We start from the raw sequence: 15,367 nt of genomic DNA, 5'->3' as shown, positions 1-15,367 counted from the left end.
AAAATACTGTTTCTCAGTGGAATTACTTTATGAAACAAGTGATGGCTGATTGGCTGCAAAATTCGTGTGAGATACTTGGCGGGCCAGATAAAGTAGTAGAGATAGATGAATCAAAATTTGGCCGAAGAAAGTATCACAGAGGTCACCATGTGGAAGGACAATGGGTTTTCGTAGAAAGGGAAAGTGGGAAAGTATTCCTCGTCCCTGTCGAAAGTAGGGACTCAGAGTCCCTTCTTTCTGTAATTAAACAATGGGTGTTTCCTGGGACGACAATTATATCAGATTGTTGGAAAGCTTATAATATTTTAGAGAAAGAAGGTATAAAGAAAGAAAGGTATAAACACCTCACCGTAAATCATAGTTTACATTTTAAAGACCCCACAACGGGTGCTCATACAAACACTATTGAAACTACATGAAGGCATAGTAAACATCTTTTGCCTGAATATTGTCAGTTAGTATTTGCAATTTCACATGTTTTTCAATATTTTTTGTAACATATAATACCATAAATACTTTCTGTTTTTAGCAAAAAAGATAATTTCATCGGGTATCTAAGCCATTATGTATTTTACAAATCTTACAAGCAGGGAAAGGATGATTTATTTAATCAAATATTAAAAGGAATTTCTGAAATTTCTTTTGACTCTAGAAAATGAAAATATACCAGATCTAGACGATAATGAAATTTAATAATAAAAAAAAGTTAAATCAATGCACTACATACAATTGTAATTTATTATATTGTCTACCCATAATCAGTGTCAGAGGGGGGTGGCAACATTTTTTACTGTTACTGCATGTATTGTCTAACTATAAGTACTGTCTGAGTAGGTCTGGGTTATATGGGTGGGATGGGAGTAATTGTTGTTGCACATACTGTCGACCTGATCGACTCATGAAAAGTCTATGCGTAAAAAAATGATTTTTATGCATACACGTTCTACAAATTCCCATTTGACAATGTAGCATTATCAAATTAGATCAATCATTTATCATTTGTAACATGAAATAGCAACGATAGTCACTTGTTTCTACCTGTGAACCTGTCAAAAAAAGTACTTAACCTTACTTTTTACTGTAACTTTACGACAAGTAACGAATTTCCGCAGATAATGAAATGCATATCAATAATGTACTGAATTTAACGAATCGAATGACATATAACTCACCCCGATCGGTGAACGGGCCGTTTGCTAGGAATGTTCCATAAAAACATGTGCAACGAGTGTCTGTAAACCTAGTGTTAAACATAAAGTAAGAGTAATATATCAGCAAAAACTAATCTACAACAACGAAATTGCAATGATTAATATCAATATGATGTAAACATTTTCGATTGGATATACGAATAATGCGTTAATTTAAAATATACTATTGTAAACAAATAATCAATAACCTACTTCCAAGCGTGCTCTTGTCGTTTGTTCCAATTCAAGTTTACTTTCAAGTTCTTTGGCACGAAACTCCAGTCGTCTTGCGACGAGACTATTTGCCGTAGGATCTCCGAGTTGCTCAACGGACTCCAGTCGTTGCGTCAGTTCTGAAAGTTGATCTTTCAACGAGGTTTTCTCAGTCTCCAGAGCGGTAATTTGTATCTGTGCCTCTTGCAACTGTCCTTGTTCCGTCGATACTTGTTGAACCGCTGCTCGATACTTCTTCAAGACCTTTTAACATAGGTTAACATGAATTAGAAGGGTCAGTCGAATATAAACCGAACTTTCTTTTCTGCTATTGCTAAACGAATGGGCGTTCAGAATCTTGACCGTGCGAAAATATCATTTGATATGTCTAGACTCCCTCCTTGCGATGCATGTCATCGTGAAATGTGGCAAACTTGTGGCCGCATGATGGTGCTTTACGTTGGAGTACTGGTCGACCGTACGGGAATCCCCAACATAGATGCCAGACAGAGATGCCAGAAAAGCACCGAAGGTGCTTTCTCACACTATGCCAGATCACGCGTACGTGAGCTCGTGGAGTTTCGGAAAGTCGACAAAGGCAAACTGACACATGCCCTCTTTCTCGATTATTCCGAAGCTGCCCGAAGTAATTTCGGTCCGCCTCGTGGGAGTCGAGAGAAAAAGGCTCACATTTGCCTTCTCGCTCTTAACAACTGAAATCCGACCTCCCGTCAACGGCATACGATTTGGAATCTCGAGCCGTGATTTTCGACTGCCCAGGCATTTTTATTTTCCGACCTATGTAGGCGCACATAAGCAAAGTACCCATAATGGAAAAAAAATTTTGTAAAATTTATTTTACGGAAATACACGTTTTAAAACCCCCTGATCATATTTTAATTATTGAAAAAAAAGAAATTTTTTTTTATTATTCCTATGTATGAGCGTACATATGTATATTATTAATACGATTGAGTATAAATGGCTGAATGAATTTAAATGGAACTTTACATTTAAGTTTTATGTTCTCATTTCAAAGTCCGATTAGTCTTTGACTATAATCAGCCCATGGATAATAATGATTATATCTCTTGTTTCATAGTTGTTCCGATACGTAGGCGTAATTTATAAAAGATCTTTTAAGTGTTTCATATAAATCTTGGGAAGAATTCAATTTTATGTAAAAAAAATTAAATAAACTTTTTCTTTATCTTCTCTAGAAAAGAAAAACTTAAATGAAATCGTATACATTACAGGGTGTTTGATCACCTCTGGGAAAAATTTTAATGGGGGATTCTAGAGGCCAAAATAAGACGAAAATCAAGAATATCAATTTATTGATGGACGCTCCGTTTAAAAGTTATTAACAATTAAATTCAAAAATTTCAAATCGTTCTGGAAAAATTATTTTTGGTTGCAGGGGTCAATTATAAGCATTTTTGGTGAATAGACATATCCCTGAAATCCTACTCACTTTCGAGAAAAAAAATAGGGTAAGTGTTGAAACTTTTTGGCAGAAAAAAAAATTTTTCAAATCGTTTTAAAAAAATTATTTTCGGTAGCAAGAGTCGATTGCAATCATTTTTGGTCATTACACATACCCCCGAAATCCTACGCATTTCCGAGAAAAAAATTCCTTACCGAAAATCTAATTTCTGGCCAGAAATGTCTGCCCGAATTTTCATGCGAATCTTTAAAACGTCATAATTTCTGAACGGATTGGACGATTTTAATGTTTAAGAAAGCAAACTACGCGTATTTTGGTGGAGAATATGTACAAATCGCAAAAATATTCGAAAAGTTGGTCCTTGACCACGCAAAATGGGAAAAACCCCATAAAAATGGTCCAATTTTCAAACAGGCATAACTCCTACAATAGTGAATATATTTCAATGAAACTTTTTTCTGAAGCAGAGCTCAAGGGTACCTACAAAAAAGTATTAAACAACTTTTTTGTAGGACGTCAAATAAAATTACTAAAAATGAAAAAGGAATTTTTAAGAAAAATCGACAGGGGGGTGCCTAAATTTTTCGACGAAAAAAAAAAATTTCAAATCGTTCTGAAAAAATTATTTTCGGTTGCGGGGGTCAATTACAATCATTTTTGGTGAGTAGACATATTCCCGAAATCCTACGCACTTTCGAGAAAAAAATTCAGTACGGACGAAACTTTAACGTTAATAATTTTTTAACAAAATCTCCATCAACAAATTAGTATTCTTGATTTTCATCTTATTTTGGCCTCTAGAATCTCCCATTAAAATTTTTACCAGAGGTGGCCGAACACCCTGTATATGCTTACTTAAATCGCATTGAAAACGAATACCACAAATGTTTTAGAATAATGTGCAAAATGGTTTTACTCGCAAAGGGTTAATTGAGAAATAAATGCTTGGTAATTAAAAACAGCAGTAAGCAGCTTAACCGGCTGGGATTTTCGCTAAAACAAATTGAAAACTCGATTCTAATAAGGGAAAGTTGCAATGGTACCCGATTTTGGGTTAAGTTTTACTGCAAGATATTATTAAAGTTATTACAGCTACATATCTTCAAAAATAGAACCAAATTCACCAATAACCAGCGTGGCGTAAATGATGAGGTGTTTGGCTATAAGTTCGAGCTTCTTTTGCTCTGCAGGTTCGAATCCTGCTAAAAGAAATCTTTTTTTTTTTAATTATATTTTAATCGTACACTAAATGTGACATTATATTTTTGTCTGATCTTCGAATATTTTTTTTTAAAGTTGAATTTACCAATTACATTTAACATGTGTTATTTTCAATATATGAAGTACATGAATCTGGATGGTATTTTTCGTAAAAACAATCAAAACATAAAAATTTTAAACACCACGTACATCTAATGAAAATTCTGTTTTCACAGAAATTACAAAATTTTGTATTTAACTCTGATGGAAAGGCCGCTTCATTTACATTGATATAATGTGAATGATTTTCGAATTTCGATTTACTTGTACCTCGTACTTTTTACCTTATACTTCAGGTAAAAAGGGATATAACTGGCTAAAACAGTTTTATGATAGTACCTGCTAACTCATGTTACTGTTCTAAAATGAAACGCTATGTTTTGTACCTTTAAAAATATTCGACTATGTCCTTTTCAAATTTAAAATCCAACCCATACTTTGTATCACATTGGCAAACGGGATCACTATTCCTTTATTTTTAAACGGTTTGATGGTGGGTATCTCGTGACTATAGCTCGTATGTACATTAATCAAAAATTAATGTATCTACGAGCTCTTTTTTCATTACATTAGTTTGAACATTTCAATACTGCACATTGCATAATTAAATAACAGTTTTTTACATTTCCCTCCTGATGGAAGAGACCACCACTTTCCCGTGGTTTCCATTGAACGGTATTGTGCACGTTATTAATTTTTATGGATCGATACAATCATTTTTTTATGCAAAATTAAGCCAAATCAAACATATAATATTTAGTTCATCATAACAAATTGATACGGTTAACTCAAAATATATCGAGGAAAATCATTATTAATTAATTTCCGCAACTATTAATTCTACTTTTTTGTTTATGTTATAAAAATAAGAACTCTTATTGAAAAATGCCACAACGTGCACGATACTGGCAAAGAGTGGACTCTCATTTTAATTTATTAATTTTCAATCTTAAAGAATTTTGATTTTGAAAAATCGTATTATTAATATGCATATGTACGCTCATACATGGGTATAATAAAAAAAATTTCTTTTTTTTCAATAATTAAAATATGATCAGGGGGTCTTAAAACGTGTATTTCCGTAAAATAAATTTTACAAAATTTTTTTTCCATTATGGGTACTTTGCTTATGTGCGCCTACATAGGTCGGAAAATAAAAATGCCTGGGCAGTCGAAAATCACGGCTCGAGATTCCAAATCGTATGCCGTAGACGGGAGGTCGGATTTCGGTTGTTAAGAGCGAGAAGGCAAATGTGAGCCTTTCTCTCTCTCCTCCCACGAGGCGGACCGAAATTACTTCGGGCAGCTTCGGAATAATCGAGAAAGAGGGCATGTGTCAGTTTGCCTTTGTCGACTTTCCGAAACTCCACGAGCTCACGTACGCGTGATCTGGCATAGTGTGAGAAAGCACCTTCGGTGCTTTTCTGGCATCTCTGCTGGTCGACCGTACGGGAATCCCCAAGTAGAGTTCGCTAGTCGATCGCGGGGAATTCTCGTGCTTGTGTATTATTATCGAAACAGTTTTATAAAACATCTCTTCTTCGCTACCTTTGTAATTTTGCTGAATGGTTTATTAGACCTGAGTAAATTATATTTTATATTAATATCGGACCACATGAAGTATTTGTTTTGGTAACTAGCACGATAATGATCAACCAGTACCTAATATTTTGCTATCAGAAAGACGTGGTAGGAGTTTTCCTATGTCCGAAAATCGAGCCGTGTGCAAACGGTAAGAATCGGGCCGGGTGTAAAAATCGATCGAAGAACCGAGAATGTTCCGCGGCACGTGTCGAGAACTTTTGCAGCCGGCGAGAAGAAAACCAAAGGACGATCGGGACGAGGACTATAAAAACCAGGGCCCCGATCGCCACGGGGCAATCAGTATTGAGTCGACGAATTGGCCGCAAGTTGTTTAAATCGTTATACTAAGTTGTAAATAATCTGGAGTTGGCCGCAAGTTGTTTAAACCGTTATCCTAAATAGTTCCTAACAGTTATACCGTATCATATCATATTAATTAAAACCTTTTTACGTTAAATACCACAATATAGTTACATAATAATGATTGTAATTGACCCCCACAAATGAAAATAATTTTTTTAGAATGATTTGAAATTTTTTTTTTTCGTCGAAAAATTTCACACATTCTCGAATTTTTCTCTAGAAAGTGGGTAGGATTTCGGGGGTATGTCTATTCACCAAAAATGATTGTAATTGACCCCCGCAACCGAAAAGAATTTTTCCAAAACGATTTAAAATTTTTTTTTTTCGTCGAAAAATTCAGGCAGCTAATTAGATTTTCGGTAAGGAATTTTTTTCTTGAAAGTGCGTAGGTTTTCAAGGGTATGTGTAATGACCAAAAATGATAGTAATTGTCCCCTGCAAACGAAAATAATTTTTCCAGAACGATTTGAAATTTTTGAATTTAATTGTTAATAACTATTTAACGAAGCCTCCATCAAGAAATTGGTATTCTTGATTTTCGTCTTATTTTGGCCTCTAGAATCCCTCATTAAAATTTTTCCCTGGGGTGGCCGAACACCTTGTATGTATATTACATTTAAAAATACAAAAGTTAGTTTATATTTGATTTAATTTCATATGGTATTTTATTTATGTAATTTTTAACAAATTTTAATCTGAACTTAATTACATAAAAAATGTATGAAAATTGAATAATTTTAAGTAATTCGATTAATTAACCGGTACAATGTCAGTGCCATGTTTGGAATTTTTCTTTATCTTTCTTGTTCAAGATCGACTACTAATTATAATTACTTATTAGGTCGTTCGTTAAGTTTGTTATGTTCGAAACTCATAAATGGCGTTGGCGCACGATGTGTTTATACAGGGTGTTCGGCCACCCCTGGGAAAAATTTTAATGGGGGATTCTAGAGGCCAAAATAAGACGAAAATAAAGAATATCAATTTCTTGACTGAGGCTTCGTTAAATAGTTGTTAACAATTAAATTCAAAAGTTTCAAATCGTTTTGGAAAAATTATTTTCGGTTGCGGGGGTCAATTACAATCATTTTTTATGAATACACATATCCACGAAATCCTACCCAGTTACGAAAAAAAAATTCGAGAAAATGTGAAATTTTTCGACAAAATTAATAAATTTCAAATTGTTCTAAAAAAATTATTTTTGATTGCAGGGATCAATTATAATCATTTTTGGTTAATAGACATACCCTCGAAATCCTAACCATTTTCCAGAAAAAAATTCCTTACTGAAAATATAATTTCAGGCTAGAAATGCTTCCCGTAAATTTCATGCGAATCTTTAAAACACCATAACTTCTGAATAGATTGGACGATTTTAATGTTCAAAAACCCAAACGCCGCGTATTTTAGTGTAGAATATGTAGCAATTATAAAAATATTCGAAAAGTTGTTCCTTGACCCCGTAATATTAGAAAACCCCCATAAAAATGGTCCAATTTTCAAACAACCATAATTCCTACAATAGTGAATATATTTCAATGAAACTTTTTTCTGAAGTAGAGCTCATTTTTACCTTCAAAAAAGTATTATACAACTTTTCTGTAGGGCGTCAAACAAAATTACTAATAATGAAAAACGAATTTTTATGAAAAATCGACAGAGGGTAGGTAGGTGTCTAAATTTTTCGACGAAAAAAAAAATTTTCGAATCGTTCTAAAAAAATTATTTTCGGTTGCAAGGGTCAATTATAATAATTTTTGGTGAATAGACCTACCCTCGAAATCCTACCCACTTTCGAGAAAAAAATTCAGGTAGATGCTGAAATTTTTTGGAGAAAAAAAAATTTTTCAAATAATTCTAAAAAAATTATTTTTGGTTGAAGGAGCCGATTACAATCATTTTTGGTCATTACATATACCCCCGAAATCCTACGCATTTTCAATAAAAAAATTCGAGTAGGTACTGAAATTTTTCGACAAAATTAAAAAATTTCAATTCGTTCTGGAAAAATTATTTTCGGTTACAGGGGTCAATTATAATAATTTTTGGTGAATAAACCTACCCCCGAAATCCTACCCACTTTCGAGAAAAAAATTCAGGTAGATGCTGAAATTTTTTGGCGAAACAAAAATTTTTCAAATAATTCTAAAAAAATTATTTTCGGTTGCAGGCGTCGATTACAATCATTTTTGGTCATTACACATACCCCCGAAATCCTACGCATTTTCAAGAAAAAAATTCAAATAGGTACTGAAATTTTTAGACGAAATTAAAAAATTTCAAATCGTTCTGGAAAAATTATTTTCGGTTGCAGGGGCCAATTATAATCATTTTTGGTGAATAGACCTACCCCCGAAATCCTATCCAGTTTCTAGAAAAAAACGTTAATAACTTTTTAACGAAGCCTCCATCAACAAATTAGTATTCTTGATTTTCGTCTTATTTTGGCCTCTAGAATCCCTCATTAAAATTTTTCCCAGGGGTGGCCGAACACCGTATTTTGATTCTCATAGATCAGCCATTCTGTTATAAGAAAATTACGTTTGGATCGGAAAACTCTACGAGGATCCGTAGATGAATAGCCAATGAATATCAAAAAACGGCAAATAAGTATAAATTTGTTGGCTAACGTAACATAATGCTCTGAATCGAATGTTTATCAATGCTATAGAATGTTTAATTAGATGTAAAGCTTACTTCAGCGAGCTCCTCTTCGTTTTCTTCCAATTGCGAGAGTAACTCGGTTCGCTCACGGTTGGCTAGATTAGCGCGATCTTCTGCTTCAGAACGCTGGCGCAGCGCTTCGTCGAGCGACGCTTGTATTTCATTTAACTCTTGTTCCAGCGCTTGCTTTGCCTTCATTGCGACTGCTCTGGCGCATTCGGCATCCTCTAACTGATTTTTTAGTTGTCGCAACGCTGCCTTGCCCGTTGATTCGCCCTTGGATCTTTCGAGCATCGTTTGAGCGTCTCTAAGCAGCGCCTTTGTCCTTTTCAGATCTCTCTTCAATCTAATGTAACAAACCAATTCCATCATTGCAAATTATATAGGATAAAACACTTGGACCGTTTATTTTGAAAGTGGTGTAAGACCTTTTTTTAAAAAAAATGAGATATGATGTGATTTATTCTTAATTTAGTGTAAACTTTTTGTTTATAACTAGTTAGTATTTAATATCTTAAAAAATGCTAATGCTTTGTTCAATTTAAAATTTGCCGGTAAAAGAAATTACGTAACCATTGATTATGAAAGTGGTGTAAGTCCAATTTCCATACTTATGTTATTGCATATAGTGATACGTGTACTGGGCAAAATCGAAATTTACAAATGGCGTTGATGTGGTTGAGGGTTGTCCAGTCTTTGGAAAATAACATTGAGGTAATTGATCATCAATTTTTACTCTCCGGACATTTGTATCTTCCAAACGATGCAGATTTTGGTATCATAGAAATGGCATTACGAAAAAAGAATTTCCTGAACACACCACAGGATTATTATGATATTATAAACCAATGTAGGCGACATAATAAATTTATTTTACACGAAATGAAACAAGAGAATTTCGTTTCAACAAAAAATCTACAAAACGCAATTAAAAAACAGATAAGAAGAAACACTAATGGAGGAAAAGTAAATTGGTTGCAAATATGTTGGATGAGATTCTGCAAAACTGCACCATATACTATTTCATATAAAACATCAATGGAGGACACAGAATTGAAGACTCTAAATTTATCACCTACATGTCGGGGAAGACCGCTAAAATTTGAAAAAATCACCCTGGCGCCTTTGTATCACGATACCAAACCTATTACATACCAAAAATATAAGGTATTACCTTATATACCTCCTGTGCATCATGAATATTTCAAAACACTGCCACATGAAGAGCATAAATAATTAATAATACCAATATCTTGTGTTAAGTTTAACAATATATAAATATAATTAACGTTCAAAATAAAAAATGCTAATCCTATTTTATTTCTTGTTATTGTTTATAAACAAAATTGGATTAATATGAGACATATTTTAAGTGATATTTGTTATTTCAAAATTGAAATTAAATGATATTTACAATTGACTAATTATGAAAGTGGTGCAAGTCCATTTGCAGCCTGGAAATTGTACATTATTTTAGTTAAATTCGCCTAAAAGAAATTTATATAATTAAATTACATATTGATAAATTAGTACAAACATTCCCAGACTTCACATAATTAACCTATATTTTTTAATTGTCAGATCTGCTAACATTCAATTTTCTCGAAACAAAAGTAAATGGACTTGCACCACTTTCAAAATAAACGGTCCACTTGTTGGGGCGTGAATCTGAATTGTAGCCGGTGTTTGTGTAAAATGAAAAAGTTAAATAATATAATAATACAGTGCACATAATTAACAGAAAGGTATATTAGGTTTTACAAGGCCGCCACGTGTCACGTGCTTCTCTCATTGTGCAGCGCCTTCGTTCTAGTGTGGCGGCACGGCGAAAGCAAGAAAAACTTAAAACCCGGTCCGCGTCTGCGCATCATCCACTTAACGGGGACTTGCGTCATCTAACCTATAGCACGCCTGTACGCTATAAACATAGCGTACACTTCAACAAAACTTACTATAGCCTTAATAATATAGCGGATGATTTATTTTAAATAATAATTTTAAAATAGTATCTCAAATAACATTAACTGGTATTTCAATTGATCTTGGATTCTTCATTTGGTTAATTAATAGCAAATTGAAATACTGCTTTTTGGGGGGAATAACATAGATTCCTTAAGAGAACAATTTTTTTCCAAATAACGTTTGGAACAAGTATTGAATAATATACAGGGTGTTTGGCCACACATGGGAGAAATTTTAATGGGAGATTCTAGAGACTAAAATAAGACGAAAATCAAGAATACCAATTTGTTGATGGATGCTTTGTTAAAAAGTTACTAACGTTTAAAGTTCGGAGCGTACTGAATTTTTTTCTAGAAAATGTGTACGATTTGAGATGTATGTGTAATGACCAAAAATGATTGTAATCGACCCCTACAACCAAAAATAAATTTTTCAGAATGATTTGAGATTTTTTAATAACTTCTTAACGAAGCCTCAGTTAAGAAATTGATATATTGTTGATTTTCGTTTTACTTTGGCCTCTAGAATCTCCCATTAAAATTTTTCCCAGGGGTGGCTTTCATTCCCAGAATGAAGTGAGGGGGCTAGGGGGTAAAATAATAACCCAACAAGCTACCCCACAATTATTACTGTTTATTATTTACGCGAGTGAGTGATGTGGGGCACATGCAGCCACACGTAGATTAAACTATAATGTCTCTAAGCCATGAACCGCGATACGCGTCTTTACCAGACTGTTTACGGGGACAACGTCTTTACCAGACTGTCTCACGACGACGTCTCTAACGGACTGTCCATTCTTTCTTCACATCTACTCCCTATACAGGGTCTTCGGCCAACTCTGGGAGAAATTTTAATGGGAGATTCTGTAGGCCAAAATAAGACAAAAATCAAGAATACCAATTTGTTGATAGAGGCTCCGTTAAAAAGTTATTAACAATTGAATTCAAAAATTTCAAATCGTTCTGGAAAAATTATTTTTGGTTGCGGAGGTCAATTACAATCATTTTTGGTGAATACGCATATCCCTGAAATCCTACCCATTTTCGATAAAAAAATTCGAGTAGATATTGAAATTTTTAGACGAAATTAAAAAAATTCAAATCATACTAAAAAAATTATATTTAGTTACAAGGGTTAATTACAATCATTTTTGGTCATTACACATACCCACCAAAATCCTACGCACTTTCGAGAAAAAAATTCCTTACCGGAAATCTAATTAGGCGCCTAAATTCGACGAAAACAAAAAATTTCAAATCTTTCTGGAAAAATTATTTTTGGTTGCGGGGATCAATTACAATCATTTTCGGTCATTACACATACCCCCGAAATCCTAGCCACTTTCTAGAAAAAAATTCGAGTAAATGCTGAAAATTTTGAGTGAAAAAAAAGACTTTCGAATAGTCTTGGAAAAATTATTTTTAGTTGCAGAGGTCAATTGCAAGCATTTTCGGTCAACAGACATACCCCCAAAATCCTACTCAGTTTCGGGAAAAAAATTCCTTACCGAAAATATAATTTCTGGTCAGAAATGGCTACCCGAATTTTCATGCAAATCTTTAAAATGTCATAACTTCTGAACGAATTGGACGATTTTAATATTTAAAAAAGCAAACTACGCGTATTTTGATAGAGAATATGTAGCAATCGCAAAAATATTCGACAAGTTTGTTCTTGAGCCTGCAAAGTGAGAAAACCCATATAAAAATGGTCCAATTTTCAAACAGCCATAACTCCTACAATACTGAATATATTTCAATGAAACTTTTTTCTGAAGTAGAGCTCATGGGTACCTACAAAAAAGTATTAGACAACTTTTCTGTAGGGCGTCAAACAAAATTACTAAAAATCAAAAACGCATTTTTAAGAAAAATGGACAGGGGGTAGTAAGTAGTAGGTGCTGAAATTTTTCGAAAAAATTAAAAAATTTCAAATCTTTCTAAAAAAATCATTTTCGGTTATGGGAGTCAATTACAATCATTTTTGGCCATTACACATAGCCCCGAAATCTTACGCACTTTCGAGAAAAAAATTCCTTACTGAAAATCTAATTACGTGCTTAAATTTTTCGACGAAAACAAAAAATTTCAAATCTTTCTGGAAAAATTATTTTCGATTGCGTGGATCAATTATAATCATTTTTGGTTAATAGACATAACCTTGAAATCCTAACCATTTTCGAGAAAAAAATTCCTTACCGAAAATATAATTTCTGGCCAGAAATGTCTGCCCGAATTTTCATGCGAATCTTTTAGACGTCATAACTTCTGAACCGATTGGACGATTTTAATGTTTAAAATAGCAAACTACGCGGATTTTGATGGAGAATATGTATAAATCCCAAAAATATTTGACAAGTTGGTTCTTGACCTCGCAAAGTAAGAAAAACCCCATAAAAATGGTCCAATTTTCAAACAGCCATAACTCCTACAATACTGAATATATTTCAATGAAATTTTTTTCTGAAGTAGTGCTCATGGGTACCTACAAAAAAGTATTAGACAACTTTTCTGTAGTGCGTCAAACAAAATTACTAAAAATCAAAGACGTATTTTTAAGAAAAATGGCCAGGGAGTAATAAGTAGTAGGTGCTGAAATTTTTCGACAAAATTAAAAATTTTCAAATCGTTCTAAGAAAAATTATTTTCGGTTGCGAGGGCCAAATACAATCATTTTTGGTGAATAGATATACCCCCGAAATCCTAGCCACTTTCTAGAAAAAAATTCGAGTAAGTGCTGAAAATTTTGAGTGAAAAAAAAGACTTTCGAATCGTCTTGGAAAAATTATTTTTAGTTGCAGCGTTCAATTGCAAGCATTTTTGGTCAACAGACATACCCCCGAAATCCTATTCAGTTTCGAGAAAAAAAATTCAGAACGGGCGAAACTTTAAACGTTAATAACCTTTTAACGAAGCCTCCATCAATAAATTGGTATTCTTGATTTTCGTCTTATTTTGGCCTCTAGAATCCTTCATTAAAATTTTTCCCAGGGGTGGCCGAACACCCTGTATACACGCCTTACCCTTTACCTAATAGCAAATGTAGAGAAAAAGAGATAGGACAGCAAGACGGAAAAACGAAACTGGAAAATATCTAGCGTAGGAAAAGTTCAGCTAGTGAAAGAGAGTAATAAAAGTCATGAAGCTCGCCGGGCCCGGATTGAGGTGGTCCGAGGCCCAGGCGAAACCTTGAAAGAAAACAGGCGCCTCGTACGGCTCTGATCGCCAAGTGTTTAACCTCTTAGGCATTATGCGCCACTATAGTGTGTGGCGGATGACGTCACAGGCGTAGCAAGCGCCATTTAGTTAAGTTCCTAGGTCTAGTTAGTTTAGTTAGGTTAAGTAATATCTAAGCTATTAGTTGGTAGTACTAGGTTTAAGTTGGCGCACTCCTTTCTTCCTCGCGGCCCGGAGAGTTTGTAAGGGCCCAGTCTGTTCGACGCCTACGAAAACATAGGAAGTGCCTACGAGAACACGTGTAAGAATAAAAATCCTGTTAATACGACCGCAGAGCCGAGTTTATATTAAAAGCCTCTCCCAGCACGAACCAATCCACCACAAGTTGTGGCCACCATTCGAAACTTTGGCGCTTCAACATCAATACCGTCATGCCTCTAGTGGCCAAATAATCGAAACAATTACAACACCATGGGGTTTATATGAGTATATTGGAATGCCATTTGGATTGAAAAATGCAACACAAACTTTCCAGAGGTACATGGATTACATCTTTTGTGATCTGGATTTCGTCTTTGTATACATAGATGACATTATTGTAATGTCTAAAGACGAGCAACAACATAGAGGCCATCTTCAACAAGTATTTCAACGACTGTCCGATTATAAATTATCCATCAATGTTAACAAATGTACTTTTGGACAAAAACAGGTATCATTTCTCGGGTACCAGATCAACGATGAAGGATACCATCCGAATCCTGAGAGAGCGAAAACCATCGATGAATATCCACTTCCATCAACAGTAATGGAACTACGGAAGTTCCTTGATATGTTCAATTATTACCATCTATGCATACAAAACGCAGCACAACTACAATTACCGCTCACAGCATATTTGGAGAATTCTAAGAAGAAAGACAAAACTCTCATCGACTGGACAGATACTTTGAAACAATCCTTTTACGCTTGCAAAAAAGCTCATTCATCTGTAGCACTGACTACATATCCAGCTCTATACGCATCTGTACGACTGACGACAGACGCTTCGACCACAGCTATCGGTTCATCATTTGAACAAGAACATAACAAAAATTGGAAACCGATAGGGTCTTTCTCTAGAAAAATGACAGACTGAAACGAGATACAGTACTTATGACAGAGAGCTACTTGCAATTTTTACCAGCACGAAATATTTTAAACATCTCTCAGAAGGACGTCAATTCACCATCAGGACAGATCACAAACCACTTACTTACGCTTTCTCACAAAAATTAGAAAAAGCTTAATAATTTTAATAATTAATAATTTTTCCTCGTCTGGGTTTTTCCGCGTAGCGGCTACGGGCCCAGGTCAACGCTTGGTGCCAGATGTTTTATGGCGAGTCAGGTATCGCAGGAAACATTTGGCACCGGTTTTCGATGTTATTGCATATAGTAAAATCATAGAACGCCTGGATTTGGAAGGCCATGCAGATTTCAATGAATTTAATATTTAACTAG

The 15,367-nt window shown here is 34.3% G+C and overlaps 1 protein-coding gene across 7 annotated transcripts in view; it reads right to left on the bottom strand.

Annotated features, from left to right (window-relative positions):
• The window catches only part of LOC143344899 (unconventional myosin-XVIIIa), a 256,926-nt gene that overhangs the window by 8,379 nt on the left and 233,180 nt on the right, over positions 1-15,367 (bottom strand). For all 7 annotated transcript variants that reach the window (XM_076771483.1, XM_076771484.1, XM_076771485.1 and 4 more), the window contains 2 exons: positions 8,758-9,070; positions 1,404-1,667 (listed from right to left, as the gene is read on the bottom strand). In XM_076771483.1, the coding sequence (XP_076627598.1) occupies positions 1,404-1,667; positions 8,758-9,070 (577 nt within the window). The remainder of the gene's footprint in view (positions 1-1,403; positions 1,668-8,757; positions 9,071-15,367) is intronic.

Source organism: Colletes latitarsis, chromosome 8 (genome assembly GCF_051014445.1).
Source record: "Colletes latitarsis isolate SP2378_abdomen chromosome 8, iyColLati1, whole genome shotgun sequence".
Classification (NCBI taxonomy): Eukaryota; Metazoa; Arthropoda; class Insecta; order Hymenoptera; family Colletidae; genus Colletes; species Colletes latitarsis.
The sequence above is the reverse complement of the archived record's forward strand: the minus strand, read 5'-3'. Positions and strand labels throughout refer to the sequence as shown.